This window comes from Rana temporaria, chromosome 4 (assembly GCF_905171775.1).
Source record: "Rana temporaria chromosome 4, aRanTem1.1, whole genome shotgun sequence".
Taxonomy (NCBI): domain Eukaryota; kingdom Metazoa; phylum Chordata; class Amphibia; order Anura; family Ranidae; genus Rana; species Rana temporaria.
The window spans coordinates 10,051,075-10,068,218 of record NC_053492.1 but is presented as its reverse complement, the minus strand read 5'-3'; the positions used below and the strand labels follow the sequence as shown (position 1 = coordinate 10,068,218).

Here is a 17,144-nt window from a genome sequence, read left to right as displayed (position 1 = left end):
GTTTTGTTGCTTCTCTTCGGAAGGTATTCGATGTGCCGGCTCGCACCGCCTCTGCTGCGAAGCTCCTTATGTCCGTCAGACAGGGTTCACGATCCGTAGCCGAATACGCCATTGAGTTTCGTACCCTGGCAGCAGAGGTGGGCTGGAATAATGAGGCTCTGGTCGCTGCTTTCTCTCATGGTCTCTCGGATGCCTTGAAGGATGAGGTTGCAGCTAAGGACCTACCAGTGGAGCTCGAGGCTCTTATTTCTTTCCTGATTTTGATTGACACCAGACTCAGGGAGAGACCTTCCTTTAAGGAGAGCCTGCGGAGGCCTCCTAACAGTTTGGCGCCTACGTTTGCTGTCCCACCCGTGCCTCCCTCTCCTCCCACGCCTCCTGGGGTTGACTTGTCTGGGGGTGAACCCATGCAGCTGGGGTTTGCTCGCCTGTCCGAGGGGGAGAGGGTACTCCGGAGACGCGAGGGCCGATGCATGTACTGTGGTCTCGGTGGGCATTTTCGGTTGGCATGTCCGAACCGTCCGGGAAACGCTCGCACCTGAGATCCTGTCGGGGCAGATCTTGGGTGGAGTCTCCTCGTCCCCGGTTTCCCATGTTGATAAACCACTGATCACTGTTGTCCTCTCCTGGGTCGGGGGCTCGGTGACGACCCAGGCGTTGGTGGACTCTGGTGCTGGTGGTTTTTTCATTGATAGTGAGTTCGCTGCCGCCAATTCCATTCCTCTGCAGGCTCGAGGTTCCCCGCTGGCTCTAGAGGCAATAGACGGCAGACCCCTCCAGCCGTCACACGTGACTCATGAGACCCTTCCAGTGGGGATAGCCATTGGTGCCGTTCACAGAGAGTCGGTCTGCCTCCAGGTTATTTCGTCTCCACACTACTCGGTGGTCTTGGGGTACCCCTGGCTCCAGAGGCATAATCCGACTTTCGACTGGAGATCGGCCGAGATCCTCTCATGGTCACCACAGTGTGGGGCTAGTTGCATCCATGGGCCTGTCAAGTTGCTGTGTACTTCCTCGGACTCTGTTGCCTCCTGAATACGAGGAGTACCGGGATGTATTCGATAAGGTGCGCGCAGTTGCCCTACCTCCGCACCGCCCATACGATTGTGCCATAGAGTTACAACCTGATGCCGTTCCTCCTCGCGGCAGGGTCTATCCACTGTCAGTTGCGGAGAATGAGGCCATGGAGGAGTATGTGATGGAGGCGCTGTCCCGTGGTCACATTCGCAAATCCTCATCCCCGGCAGGGGCTGGATTTTTCTTTGTGAAAAAGAAGGGCGGTGAGTTGAGGCCTTGCATCGATTACAGGGGCCTTAATCGCATCACGATCAAGAACGCTTACCCGATACCCTTGATTTCCGAGCTGTTCGATCGCCTTAAGGTTGCCACGGTCTTTACCAAACTCGACCTGAGGGCGGCATATAACCTGGTAAGGATCAAGGCGGGCGATGAGTGGAAGACCGCGTTTAACACCAGGACCGGTCATTATGAATCCTTGGTTATGCCCTTTGGGTTGTGCAATGCGCCCGCAGTCTTTCAGGAATTCATCAACGATGTTTTCCGTGACCTGTTGCAGCAGTGTGTGGTGGTCTATTTGGATGACATCTTGGTATACTCTGAATCCATGGAGGCCCACATTCTGGATGTCAAGCGAGTGTTGCAACGGTTACGAGAGAACAAGCTGTTCGGTAAGCTTGAGAAATGCGAATTTCACCGATCCCAGGTAACCTTCTTAGGTTACATCATTTCCGCTGAGGGGTTCTCCATGGACCCTGAGAAGGTTTCGGCTGTCTTACAGTGGCCTCAGCCCAGTGGTCTTCGTTCCTTGCAGCGCTTTTTGGGCTTCGCCAATTATTATTGGAAGTTCATCAGGGACTTCTCCATGCTGGCCAAGCCTCTCACGGATCAGACCAGAAAGGGCAGTAATTCCCAGGTCTGGCCGCTCGAGGCCATCCGGGCTTTTGAGGCCCTAAAATCCGCCTTTGTGTCGGCTCCGATTCTGTCTCATCCCAACCCTGGGTTGCCCTTTGTCCTCGAGGTGGACGCGTCTGAGACGGGAGTAGGCGCCCTTCTGTCTCAGCGTAGAACACCAGAGGGTCCGCTGTTTCCTTGTGGGTTTTACTCCCGGAAACTGTCACCCGCAGAGTGCAACTATCAGATTGGTGACAGGGAGTTATTGGCCATAGTGCAGGCTCTCAAAGAGTGGAGGCACTTGCTCGAGGGCTCGGTGGTTCCGGTTCTCATCCTGACGGACCACAAGAATCTGACCTACCTTTCTGAGGCCAAGAGATTGACACCACGTCAGGCCAGGTGGGCTCTGTTCTTGTCACGTTTTAATTACGTGGTCTCCTACCTACCCGGTTCCAAGAACATCAGGGCGGATGCCTTATCACGGCAGTACTCCGAGCTGTCCAGGGAGGAGTCTATACCGACTTCGGTCATACCTCCGAATCAGATCCTGGCCGCCATTCGCACCAGCCTGACCTCTCCCCTTGGTGAACAGATTTTGGCGGCTCAATCTGGTGCTCCCTCTGGGAGACCCAACGGCAGATGTTTTGTGCCTGAGGAGTTGCGCACTAGGTTGTTGCGAACCTACCATAACTCCAAGACCGCGGGGCATCCTGGTAAGAATCAGCTGTCCTGGGCTGTTTCACGTCTGTTCTGGTGGCCTTCCCTACGTTCCGACATCGCCGCATATGTAGCGGCATGCTCCGTTTGTGCCCAAAGTAAGTCCCCTCGGCACCTTCCGTTGGGCCTGCTGCAACCCATAGCCACCGGGGAGCGCCCATGGTCACACCTGGGGATGGATTTCATTGTGGACCTCCCTGCATCCCGAGGCCATACGGTCATTCTCATGATTGTGGATCGGTTTTCCAAAATGTGCCACTGTGTTCCTCTCAAGAAGTTACCCTCTGCACAAGAGTTGGCCACGATTTTTGCCTGGGAGGTCTTCCGGTTGCACGGTTTGCCCAAGGAGATAGTGTCGGATCGGGGGAGTCAGTTTGTGTCCAGGTTCTGGCGCGCCTTTTGCTCCCAGTTGGGGATTCATCTCTCCTTCTCCTCGGCCTACCACCCTCAGTCCAATGGGGCTGCAGAACGATCCAATCAGGCCTTGGAGCAATTCCTTCGTTGCTATGTCTCCGATCACCAGGACAATTGGGTTGAGTTTGCCAGGAACACGGCGGTGAACTCTTCCTCTGGGACGTCTCCCTTCATGGCCAATTATGGGTTCCAACCTGCCGTGTTACCGGAGGCATTCTCTCCCCAGGATATTCCGGCTGTGGAGGATCACCTTTCCGTCCTACGCGCCTCTTGGGTACAGATCCAGAAGTCCCTTGAGGTCTCTGCGCAGCGCCAGAAACTCCAGGCTGATCGCAGACGAGCGCCTGCTCCTTCCTACCAGGTCGGAGACCGTGTATGGTTGTCCGCTCGCAACCTCAACCTTCGAGTGCCCACTCCCAAGCTGGCTCCTCGCTTTGTTGGTCCCTTCCGAGTGCTTTGCAGGGTAAACCCGGTAGCCTATGCCCTTGCGCTTCCTCCTGGCATGCGGATCTCCAACGTGTTTCATGTCTCCCTGTTGAAGCCACTGGTGTGCAATCGCTTCACTTCCTCGGTTCCTCGGCCTCGTCCGGTCCAAGTGGGCAATCATGAGGAGTATGAGGTGAGCAATATCCTGGACTCACGCCTGGTCCGCGGTCGGGTGCAGTTTTTCGTCCACTGGCGTGGTTATGGTCCAGAGGAGCGTTCCTGGGTTCCCTCCGCAGATGTCCATGCTCCTGCCTTGCTCCGAGCCTTCCACGCACGCTTCCCTCAGAAACCGTTTTTTTGCACCGCGGAGGAGGGGCCCTTGAGGGGGAGGTACTGTCATGGTCTTACCTCTCTCCTTCGTTTGACATGTGCTGGCGGCCATCTTGGTTTCTGGGTCTCTTGTAGCCTCCCACCCTGCGGCTCCTCCTTCCCACTGGGAGGAGCTGGATGCCTGGCTCATATACGTATATAGGTCTGTGGCTTCAGTTCCTTGCTTGGTCCTCCTGTGTTCACATGCTTCTAAGACTGCTGCTGCTTCTGGTTCCGATCCTGGCTTCGTCTGACTTCCCTGCTGGTTCCTGATCCTGGCTTCGTCTGACTTCCCTGCTGGTGTCTGATCCTGGCTTCGTCTGACTTCCCTGCTGGTTCCTGATCCTGGCTTCGTCTGACTACCCTTCTGGTTCCTGACCTCTGGCTTCGCAAGACTCTGCTTCGGTTTCACCATTCGTTTGGACTTTTGCTTTACAGCTTGATTTTCAATAAAGCCTTCTTATTTTCACTTATCTCTTGTTGTACATCTGGTTCATGGTTCCGTAACAGCCCCATTGTGGTTCATACTGCGCAAGCGCTGGGCCTGAGCAGTACGGGGGGCATTATCTGCCAGGGGACCATTTTCGGCAGGACACCGGCCTAACCATGGGACCCAGGCGGCAAGTTGAGTGGGGGCGGCAGAGCAACTCGCGTCACCATCATGAATTGCATATTTTGAGGAATTGCTGTTTATGTTCGCAAATTGCTGTTTGGACACAACACAGGCAACTGAATAGAGTCCGGTGCATGATATTATGAGAGGAGATTGTTACTCCGCTCTGAAACTAACCAAGAAAATGGCCGCCTCCGAGGCAGCCACAACTGTGTCCTCGTTAGCCGCTGTGCTGTGAAAACAGCTAAATCTTCCTGTACTGGACTGTATTCAGTAGCCATTGTTATATTCAAACCCCAATTCATCCACATCAACACTTGCTGATGGTTTAAAGAAAGTGACGTGGTTCGATTTTCTACCAAGTTGCCCATTTTATCAGGACATCGGATCACACCGAAAAGATCTCTGTAAGACGCTGCAGCTGCTTTTGGAGGATTTACATGCCCATTAACTGGTTACTGTCCTCCACTAATCTTGAGTAGTTCACGGTTTGTAAAAAAAAAAATTGTGTTTTGGAAATTGGATGCGATGCTGTCTTCTGTCACTTGGTTGCAGTGGCAGCCGGTGATCAAAAGTTTTTTGGGGGGCCGCAAACAAACTGAAAAAACCCCACAAAAACATCAATTGCAGCCACTGTGCAATCAAAGGCAGCCACTGTGCCCATCAAATGCCACCACTGTTCATATCAATTGCAGCCACTGTGCCCATCAAATGCCACCACTGTGCCCATAAAATGCCACCACTGTGCCCATAAAATGCCACCACTGTGCCCATAAAATGCTGCCACTGTGCCATTGAATGCCCCTACTTTGACCCCCCTCCCCTCTCGCCATCTGTCTGGCACTTACCCTCTCGGTGGGGCAGCGGGTGACATTAGCGAGTAATTAGTAATTGTATTTTCTATGTATGATTGTGCTCAGCTCCGTAGTGTAGTGGTATGCCCTGCTACCTTCAAAGGGTCAAGTCATGGGTTGGAACCCCACCAATGGTATCACCTCCTGAAGATGTGCATTATACTCGGAAGCACAATTAGCGAATGCACATCAGTTTGGCTTATTCCATCATAGTATGTAATTATTCAATAATATTATGGTGTGGAATTCCAAAAATCCAGCTATTCAAAAATTAAAGGGGTTGTAAGGGGTCATAATAAGCATCCTTTACCTGCAGACATTCCTCTTTTCACTTCCCCATAGTCAGTTTTTGCTCAGAAGTTGCTCTATTTCTTCTCTGTTCTGTTCACTTCCTGCTTGTCTGATTTTACTGACCACCGTGAAGGGAGGCTTTACTGCGGTGGTCAGTGACGTGCTCGCCCCCTCCTGGGAACTACATCAGTGTGACAGGACGCTCTCTACGTGTTAGAGACTTCATGGAGGTGTGAATTACTGGGCGTGCCGCAATGCATACTGGGAAATGTAGTTCTTACATGAACGAGCGCCGCAAACCAGGAAGTGAATGAGAGAACAGAAACTAGAACGCCGGAGGTGATATAGATGAAGGAATTTAATAGGTATTTACTCGTTTTTTAACAGGATCATTACACTATTCTGTCTGTCTACCTTGCAGACATTCATTTTAGCCAAAAATGTTTTTTCCTTTACAACTCCTTTAAGAAAAAACAAACATACCAGGCCCTTCAAATCTGGTATGGGCTTTAGGGGGAACCCCACACCGACGCTGCGGCCAGCCGATCTGTCCGCTCCCATAGCGCACATTTCATATACAACTATGGGGTGTGGCCACTAGATGACATCAGCCGAGACCCCGCCCCCTTATGCCATCACTAACCTATCATGCTTTTGGTGGTGAAGTCAAAAGGGGTGGGGTCTCAGAATGACATCATCTACCCCATCTGAGGAAGTTAGTTTTTTTTACTCTGCAGCAGGAGCAGCGGTGGTGGAGAAAGAAGACAGACCAGAGGAAGAAGCCAGAGGAGGATAGAGAAGACCAGAGGAAGAAGGGGGGGGGAGAAGAAACCAGAGCAAGAAGTGGGGGAAAAGAAGAAATTTTTAATAACTGTATTGTCAAAAAACGGCTATTGTCTTTTGTCACATTTCACTACTTTTTTGGGTGAATGGGTAGGGGTACAATGTACCCCTACCCATTCACATAAGGGGGACCCCCTTGTATTCAAATAGGCCCCCCGCCCGCAGACCCCCACAACCACCGGGCAAGGGTTGTGGTGATGAGGCCCTTGTCCCCATCAACATGGGGACAAGGTGCTTTGGGATTCTGGCTCGGTTCGCAAAACGAGAAGGATTCAAGCCTCTGCGGTGTGTTTACGATCCCTTTTCGAGGGTTTCCGAATGGAACCAAATGGTCTCCAAGTATTTCCAAGTCTCTCCGGCGCCCCCCACCTCTGGCCACCTGCGGAATTGCATGCCATAGAAGTCAATGTGGAACAAATTATTTTCATTTCCATTGACTTTTATGGGGAAAGTCGCTTTGATATGCGAGTGCTTTGGATTACAATCATTCTCCTGGAACACATTATGCTTCGTAATCCATGGTTCCACTGTACCTCAATCAGAGCAATAGCGAAATAACACCATTATGGCCATCAGATGGAGCTGGCGACTGTTTCCACCCACGCTACAGCTGACAGACAGCTACAGCGATGGCTTCCAGTTGCAGGAGGACATCCACAGACGTTCTCCCGTGATAGCGCAGGCGGCGCTGTCTGTAATCGTTGGGTCCTTAGGACTTGGCTGGTCACAGATCGGGGAAAAGAGTACAATCAGAAATAACCATACAAAAAAGCCACACAGAATTTGGGCTGTTTTCCTCACCCCTCCCCGCCCGTGTGGACTTCACAGGGGACACATGAGGATTCCATCACTGCAGGAAATTTTCCAACTATTCTATTGGCCGCCCCCATAATGCCGGTTACACATGAACCGTGGGTGTTTTTTCCGACGGAATCCTGCTCAAGTTTGGCTTGCATACACACAGTCACACAAGTTCTCTGAACTTTCGACCGTCAAGAACGTGGTGATGTACAACACTACCACGAGCAGAGAAAATTACGTTTAATGTTTCCGAGCATGCGTCGGCATTTTGCGCGTCGGAATTGTTACAGACGATTGGAATCTTTTCATCTAAAAATGTGAAAACCAGCTCTCAATCTTTTGTTGGTGAAAATTTTCGACAGCAAAAGTCCGATGGAGCATATACACGGTTGGAATTTCCGACCAAAGGCTCACATCGGACTTTTCTTGTCGGAATTTCCGACCATGTGTACGCGGCATAAGGTATCACTATTGTGCTGAGCAAGCTGATTATTGACCATCTATGCAAAGGAGAATTGAATTGTTTAACATATTAACCCATGGCAACATTATATCGATAAATAGTTCTGCTTATTGATTTTTGCCTGTTCATTTTGTTCGCACAAGACTTGGCCCAAATAGCGCGTTTTTGTATGGTTGCTTCTGATTGTACACATTTCTATCACATCTCTCTTGGTGTGTTCTTCCACCTATCAGCTTATTGGGCACACGTAGGACGCAAAGTTTTATGCCCACTGTCATATACATCCCAGTTTCCTGGTGCCAGACTTTTTTTGCTGTTTTCATGTCTTCGATCAGGGAAAGGAGCCAATCACATCAGCACTTTACCACGTGATCAGCTATCAGCCAATGACAGCTGATCACAGAAGTAAACAGAAGCCGGGTATCAGCTTTTTTCCCCTTCTTATGCTGACAGTTAAGCCCCTTTCACATTGAGGAGTTTTTCAGGCGGTACAGCGCTAAAAATAGCGCTGTTATCCCGCCTGAAATACTCCTGCACTGCATACTCGATGTGAAAGCCCGAGGGCTTTCACACTGAGGCGATGCGCTGGCGGGAGACAAAAAAAAAAATCTCCTGTCAGCAGCATCTTTGGAGCGGTGAGAGGAGCGGCATGTATACCGCTCCTTCCCATTGAAAACAATGGGAAACCGCGGCAATACCGCCCGCAATGCGCCTCTATAGAGGCGCATTGCGGGCGGTATTAACCCTTTATCGGCCGCTAGCGGGGGTTAATACCGCACCGCTAGTGGCTGATTCCCGCGGCAATCCCGGCGGTATAGCGCCGCTATTTTTAGCGGCGATATACCGCCAGCGCGGCTACAGGTCCAATGTGAAAGGGGCCTTAGGAGAAAAGGAAGCCAGTAGCTTCTGTTACAGGGACATCAGTCCCAACATTGCTCACCAGAGCTGCTAATCAGTGTAAACCAGTGCTATTAATCAGTGCGGCCTACCAGTGCCACCACCCAGGGCCCTTCAGTGCCTCTTATCATTGTCCATAAGTGCGGCCTAAAAGTGCAGCCACATCAGTGCCTCCTCATCAGTGGCCATCAGTGCAGCCTCATCAGCGCACATCAATGAAAGAGAAAAATTACCCGTTTGTATAATTTTATAACAGAAACTAAGAAAAACATTTATTTAAAAAAAAAAAATAAATTTGTTTAGCAAAAAATAAAAACCCCAGTGGCGATTAAATACCACCAAAAGAAAGCTCTATTTGTGCGGAAAAAAAATGATAAAAATGTCATATGTCATTCAACTTATATTATTTTTTTCCGACTAGAAAAGTTTGATGTGAGCCTTTGGTCAGAAATTCCGACCGTGTGTAGGCTCCATCTGACTTTTTCTGTCGGAATTTCCGACAGCAAAAATTTAAGAGTTGGTTCTCAATTTTTCTGACAAGAAAAGTTCTTGTCGGAAATTCCGACGCACAAAAAAAACATGCATGCTCGGAATCAGGCAGAAGAGCTGCACTGGCTATTGAACTTAATTTTTCTCGGCTCGTCGTACGTGTTGTACGTTACCGCGTTCTTGGTGGTCGGAATTTTGTGCGACTGTGTGTATGCAACACAAGTTTGAGCCAACATTCCATCAGAAAAAAAATAGAATTTTCTTGTCTGAATTTTCGATCGTGTGTACGATAAGTGTTTTTGAAATCTTACACCACAAAATGTACTTAGCCAATGAAAGGTAATGATTCAATTTTTATTTTTCTACTGCTATCACGTTACAACACTTCATCCATGTCTTTGGTGATCTTTGATCTCCTTATGAACTGTTTCTTACATGATGAAGATCAGCCATGGTGTATATCCGAGGTGTATATCAGGGTGTGTTTCTTCCCCACATGAGAGCTGTGATGTCCAGCAACATTCATATACAAGACATTTCCCGCACTCAAGGCACTAATACACCTCGAGGGTTGTGTGGGATCCCCAATGTACAGGGAGACAGGACTTCAGTGAGGAACAATTCCCTCACTCAGGACAGGGAAGTGGCTTCCCCTCCGTGTGAGATCTCTGATGTCTGTAAAGATGGGACTTCCTTGAAAAACATTTCCCACACTCAGGACAGGAATACGGTTTCACCCCAGTGTGCAATCTTTGATGTCTGTAAAGATTGCGCATCCCTGAAAAACATTTCCCGCACTCAGGACAGGAATACGGCTTCTCCCCCGTGTGAGACGTCTGATGTGCAAGAATATCTGATTTATTTGCAAAACATTTCCCACACTCAGAACAGGAATACGGCTTTTCCCCCGTGTGAGATCTCAGGTGGCTGTCAAGATGTGCCTTCTGTGAAAAACATTTCCCACAGACAGGACAGGAATGTGGCTTTTCCCCTGTGTGAGATCTCTGATGGCTGTTAACATGTGCCTTTTGTGAAAAACATTTCCCGCACTCAAAGCAGGAATAAGGCTTCTCCCCCGTGTGAGATCTCTGATGTCTGTACAGATGAGACTTCTGTGCAAAAAATTTACCGCATTCAGGACAGGAAAGTGTCTTCTCCCCCGTGTGAGATCTCTGATGTCTGTAAAGATGTGATTTCTGTGAAAATAATTTCCCACACTCAGGACAGGAATATGGTTTCTCCCCTGTGTGAGACCTCTGATGTGTGTCAAGTACCGATTTTTGTACAAAACATTTCCCGCAAACAGGACAGGAATACGGCTTCTCCCCTGAGTGAGATCGCTGATGAATGGACAGATGATTAGTCTTTGAAAAACACTTCCCGCACTCAGTACAGGAAAACCTCTTAACTTTCGGAAAGACGGCACCGTCCCTCACAGTCTGAGGTTCCTCAGGATAAGAGGAATACGATGGTCCGGCACCGTCCCTCGCAGTCTGAGGTTCCTCAGGATAAGAGGAATACGATGGTTCGGCACCGTCCCTCACAGTCTGAGGTTCCTCAGGATAAGAGGAATTCGATGGTCCGGCACCGTCCCTCACAGTCTGAGGTTCCTCAGGATAAGAGGAATACGATGATCCATCTACACTGTGTGGTGCCGGATGGACATTTGAGGTAGTCGGGTTTTCTCCTGGACTATACTGTGTGATGTCCTCATCTTCTACTTTACAGTCTGGAGACAAAGTGAGACAATCCTCTGAGGTTTTCCTCATCTCCCGTCCATCTACTAAAATAGAAATACAAAGATTATTACTAGACATGAGCTGATTGGTTTCCATAAACCAGGACTCCGCCCACATCAGGCAGCTTTGTCTCTGAGGATCTTACAATTCCCCCCTCAAGGTAACTAGTAAATGGGTCCTCTGATCTCCTACCAGTTCATTTCTTTACTCATGGACCTTAGTCAGAGAGTGAGGAAACAACGACAACTGTCTTTTATAGGAGTGACAGTGATGAGGGGATTATAGGACGAGTGTCCCCACCCTCTCTATCACTCATTGCAATCTTCCCAACACAAGAAGTCCTGCACTTCCTTATTTAGTCCATGATTTAGTCATGAACAGAGCGGGCCTGAGCCCCACCAGAGGTCAGAGAGTGAGGATGGGAGGAGAACAACCAAGATGAAGACTGGACTGATCCTGAAGACCACCATCATTGGGTTATTGACTCCTCCCTCATAAACACTTTCAGTTTAAGGTACCAAATGATTAAGGATGTTATCACATTATTATAAACATGTAAAAGTCTGTGCTCCAATTAAATCAACAGATATAAAATGTCCAGCTGGTAGAACATGGGTGTAACAAAAGAGAACACATATTATGTGTATATATAGTAGAAGGTAAAGAGCAGAAGTCAGGGCTATGTAGTATACAACATACTACAGGGTGGGCCATTTATATGGATACACCTTAATAAAATGGGAATGGTTGGTGAGTATATGTAAGGGGGGAAACTTTTCAAGATGGGTGGTGACCATGGCGGCCATTTTGAATCCAACTTTTGTTTTTAGTGTATCCATATAAATGGCCCACCCTGTATATAGATATAGTTTATATCTTATACAATATCAGACTTGGACTGGCTGACCTCCCTTTCGATACCTGTTCCTGTTTTTGCACTTTACTATGCTGACTTCTGGCTTCCTGATCCTGGCTCGTCCGATTACCTGCTCTGGCATCCAAACCCTGGCTTCAGTTTTTGATTACTTCCTTTAACTGTTATTTTTTGCCATTTCATTAAAGGTGTGATTTTAACTGCATTTTCCGACTCCTGGTTTATGGTTACTGACATTACACAAGGGCCAGGAATCCATAAGATGCAGGCAATCCACTTAGTTGTAATATTTTCTCCATATTGGACGAGCAGGACCATCGTATGGATAAGTATACCATAGCGTTTCAAATGCTCCCGATTCGCACTGCTCATCTGGATCCTCCTACTCTGGCTGCTCCAGTACAACCAGTGTTGCAAGCCATCCCTTGCTGCTGCTCTTGTCTCTGTTCTGGCAGCCACCTTTAATACTACCACTGTAGGAGGTTCTGCTCCACTTCCCCAGCATTTTGGGGGCGATCCAGCTCACTGCAGGTTTCTCAACAAGGTTGGAATATTTTTTGAGATGCTGTCCCAGGTGTTCCGGAAAGAAGCAAAGTAGGCTTAATTTTTCTTTGATTTCTGACAAAGCCTTGGCTGGGGCAAACCCTCTATGGGAAACAAAAACCCACCCAGAATTACCCAGAGTTTGTGACCTCCTTTAAATGAGTAATTGATATTCCTGCTCACTCCACCTCCGCTGCCAAAAGCCTTATTGTCCATTAAACAGAGAACAAGAACTACTGTCGATTACCCCATTGGATTTCGTACTCTGGCAGCAGAGGTCGTTTTGAACAATGAGGCTCTTGTGGCTCATGGCTTTTTTTCCCATGGCCTCTCTGATAACATTAACAATGAGATTGCAGTTCGAGATATACCTAGGAATCTTGGAGTTGATCTTGTTTGCCATTCTCATTGACTCCTGACTCCGAGCGAGACCTTCCTTTTAAGTAGGGCATGCGGAAGCCTCCTGTACTTTTGGCTTTGAGCTTTGCTTTCCCACCCATGCCTCCCTCACCTCCTGGACCCGAGTTCTCCACTGACATAGAGCCCATGCAGCTGGGCTTCACACGTCTCTCTCGGCCGAAGAGAGGACCTTTAGGAGGAGGGAGAGATTGTGCCTTTACTGTGGCCAGGCAGGTCATTTATTGAAGTCGTGCCCAAACTGTCTGCAAAACGCACGTTAAATTTCTCATCTCTGGTCAAACCCCTGACTCATATGACCAGAAAAGTCAGCAACCCACAGAATCGGTCCCAGATTCTATTAAAGCCTTCAATTCCCTTAAGGGTGCTTTTGCTACAGCTCCAGTGCTACTTTTGTAGGAAATTGGGTGGGGTGCGCGGACGTATACAGGGGACGCTTCATGAGAGAGAGAGAGAGAGAGAGAGAGAGAGAGAGAGAGAGAGAGAGAGAGAGAGAGAGAGAGAGAGAGAGAGAGAGAGAGAGAGAGAGACTTTTTCCAGACCACACCAGTCCTACTCACGTATCGACTACTTCCTGGTCCCGCACAGACACTTGATGGCTGTCAAAGACGCCAGGATCGGTTCACATGGTCGGACCACGCCGCGATAACACTTGTCTACGCATTGTCGGAGACTCAGGCGGTGCGGAGGCACCCCTGGAGACTGAATGAGACCCTACTGCAGGACCCCGAAATCTTGACAGACGTGGTGAAGGAAATAGGACACTAATTTCAACACTAATAGTAACCAAGACAGTAAACCAGAGGTGGTGTGGGAGGCCCATAAGGTCGTCATCCGAGGCATCCTCAGCAAACACGGAGCTAGACAAAAAAGACTAAGACCAGAGCAGTTGACAACTTTACTGTCCAAACTACAGACCCTGGAGACGCAGCACAAGCAGACACCGACAGGACAGTTAGGGGCCGAACTCGACATCACTCGCAAACAAGTCACTGACATACTGCAATACTGCAATATAAAGCCAAAGGTGGCGATTCAGGTCTGCAGACACAAGGTATATGAATCGGGTAACAAATGCGGGAGAATGCTGGCCCAGGCCATTCGAACACATAATAAGGCGTCCTACATACCACACATTATCAGGTACGGCGGACAGAAGGTGTCGATCCCACAACTTATTTCCTGGGAATTCAGGGACTTTTATCACACTCTGTATAATCTACCCCCTGCGCCACTAGACCCTAACTCAGACCTATAGTCGGAGTACCTTAACTCCTCAAACATGCCGACCTTGCCTTCAGAAACTAGAGACCTCCTGGACGAACCCATTACCATGCCTGAACTCCAAGTTGCACTTGGCAACACCAAACCGGGTAAGGCCCCCGGGCCCGGATGGGCTAACCGTCAACTACTATAAGACACTACTTTCCTCCCTGGGCCCTCACTTGGGGACCCTGTTTAACAATCTTAGCACGGGGGCGAAATTACACATATCCACTTTGCAGGCACAAATAGCAGTCATTTCTAAGGACGGGAAGGACCCGGGCCAATGCGGTAGTTATCGCCCAATATCATTGCTGAACACCGACCTCAAACTCTTCACCAAAATAATAGGGTCTAGAATGCAACAACATCTACCCAACCTTATCCACCTTGACCAAGTAGGTTTTGTCCCAACCAGGGAAGCTAGGGACAACACCGCCAAAGTTTTAAACCTGCTTCACACCGTAAACGCTACAAAGACGCCTTGCGTTTTTGTGGGTACGGACGCCGAAAAGCGTTCAACCACGTCAACTGGCAATTCATGTTTGCTACCTTGAGGCACATAGGACTTGGACACAAAATGCTGATTGGATAACTGCAGTATACACAAACCCAACAGCTAGGGTTAGGGTGAACGGGGTGCTGTCGGAATCATTTTCGATCACGAACGGGACCAGGCAGGGCTGTCCTTTGTCGCTCCTCCTCTTTGCACTTTCCCTCGAACCATTTCTGAGACGGGAAAGGATGAACCCGGATATCTCGGGGATAGTGGGAGACGAACAATATAAAGTTTCAGCCTATGCTGACGACATGCTATTCTCGCTGACGAACCCAATAGCGTCTCTTCCTAACTCAATGCGTGAATTTATCGATTACGGGAATTTAAAAATTAATCTGAACAAATCAGTAGCGAAGAGAGTGGGAATATCAAGTCCGTATACCCCCAACCCTCTCCCAAATTTTTAAACTTAATTTACCGCCGTTGCTTAAATCTGTTCAAAAGTTGTTAGAACACTGGACCACTGGTCTCCACTCGTGGTTCGGAAGATGCAACATACTCAAAATGACCATACTACCTAAATTTTTATACCTTCTACAAGCCCTTCCCATACACATACTGGCAGATTACTTTAAACAAGTCCAATCCACATTCAAGACCTTTCTGTGGCCGGGGAAGCACCCTAGAATACACATGACTATGCTATCCCTACCTAAACAATACGGCGCACTGGCTATGCCAGACATTGGTACGTGTTACCACGCAGCACATTTGAGGGTGCCCAATGCCAATACACAAGAATACACGGCATCATCCGTTAATAGGAAACACAATCAAGATATGTGCCAGGCTGATGACACCAGCTAGTTTATCATCGGGGAACTCGCTGTTGCGCCCGGTGCTGGGTAACCCACACTTCGAACCGGGTATGCGGGGCGTGAAATTCCGTACCTTGAGGGAATCTGGAATTTTCAAGGCTTCCCACTTCAGCGAGGCGGGACGTTGCAAAACAATGGCGGAGATGATGGACCCGGGGGGGGGGGGGGCGATATCAATTAGACTTCATGAGAGCCAGCTAACTCAGTCATTTCCTTAACACCATACCTCCCCCTGCCACGACAAACCACACTCTTACAATGTTGGAGGAGCTGCGCTCGGACTCGGGCGTGCTGCCGCACGCCTTGTCCATTGTACATACCATACTGATCACGACGGCAGAGGGGTACCAAATCCTGTTCACGTTTTCTGGTAAGAAAAAGCAACATATACTTACGTTTGTACACAAATCCTCCATATGCACTAAGGTCCAGGAGACAAACTATAAAATCCTGACGCGATGGCACCGGACTCTGTCCCTACTCAGAAAATGATTCCTGACATTGTCAGACCTTTGCTGGCGGTGTCAAGCGGAGAAAGGAACGCTGCTTCATATCCTCTGGTCGTGCCCACGATGGCTGACCTTTTGGTCAGAGGTCAGGCGGATATCACAAAAATTTACGGCATGCCCGATCCCTGACGATCCGGCGTACTTTCTACTACATGCCAACGATACCCCCACACGAGTCTACAAAAAAATCAGTCGTTCGACACCTTCTGGATGAAGCCAAGGCGTGTATCCCGCTCTACTGGAAGTCTCCAAAACCACTAACCGTCACCATGTGGTTATGGAAGGTGGATGACATTAACAAGATGGAAGACCTGATTCTCACAAATCAAGATAGACACGAGTCGTACTCCAAGATCTGGCAACTCTGAAACATCTTTACTTACTCGGAAGAGGGACAGGCCCTTAGGGGATCCGCTTAGAGTTTCAGATTGGGATCCACCCTCTGAAGGGTATAGGCCCGACTTGCTGACCCGGTAGACCTGGCAACCGATTAGACAGATACAGTAATCCCTGCTCGCTGCTCGCGAACCGTTTCCCCATACTCCCCTTCCCATCACATCTCCTCCCCCGAGCCCCCTCCCCTGTGCTATATCCTTTCCCCTCTCTCCCCTGCTGCTCTTGGGAGCTGTTTAAATTCTTGCTTCTCTTTTCTTTCTCTAGTATTTCTGTAAATTGGAAAAGGGAGGGCTGGTCCGTGGGATCAAGATGATACATTGCATCCTATAGGTGTGCAGCGGACAGGTGACAACACTAGAGCGGGTATGTCACAGATAGGTTTGCAGCAGGTATACTGTGCTGACCACCTGATACCCACATTGCTTGCCGACTTAGGCCTAGCTGAGGATCCGTTGCGCAATATGTTCAAGTCAAAAGACATGTATGCTTGCCTAGTTATGTATATGTACCTTTGGATGTCATCCTGTTTGTACTGCTGTTGTGGTCAATGTGGACACGCTTTCTGTTATGAATAAATAAATGATTTTGAAAAAAAAAAAAAAAAGAATATGCATGCATCCTACATACTAGGTGGAGAACAATTGGGGGAATCAATGGTAGAGAAGGATCTAGGTGGTCTGGTAGATCATAGGCTTAATAATGGCATGCAATGCCAAGCTGCAGTTTAGAGAGCGAGCAATGTACTTTCTTGTATAAGAGAGGTATGGACTCCAGAGAGAGAGACACATCTGTACAAATCATTAGCAAGACCTCATCTGGAATATGCAGCTCAGTTTTGGGCACCAGTTATCAAAAAGGATATTGGGGAACTGGAGAAAGTGCAGAGAAGGGCAACTAAACTGATAAGAGGCATGGAGGAGCTCAGCTATGAGGAAAGA

At 48.8% G+C, this 17,144-nt stretch overlaps 1 protein-coding gene across 1 annotated transcript in view; it reads right to left on the bottom strand.

The window, feature by feature from the left end:
* The window catches only part of LOC120935498 (zinc finger protein OZF-like), a 31,019-nt gene extending 18,372 nt beyond the window's left edge, over nucleotides 1–12,647 (bottom strand). The window contains exons 1-2 of the mRNA XM_040347548.1: nucleotides 12,509–12,647; nucleotides 9,923–10,535 (exon numbers count right to left, since the gene is read on the bottom strand). Of these exons, the coding sequence (XP_040203482.1) occupies nucleotides 9,923–10,535; nucleotides 12,509–12,647 (752 nt within the window). The remainder of the gene's footprint in view (nucleotides 1–9,922; nucleotides 10,536–12,508) is intronic.
* Between the last annotated feature and the right edge of the window lie 4,497 nt (nucleotides 12,648–17,144).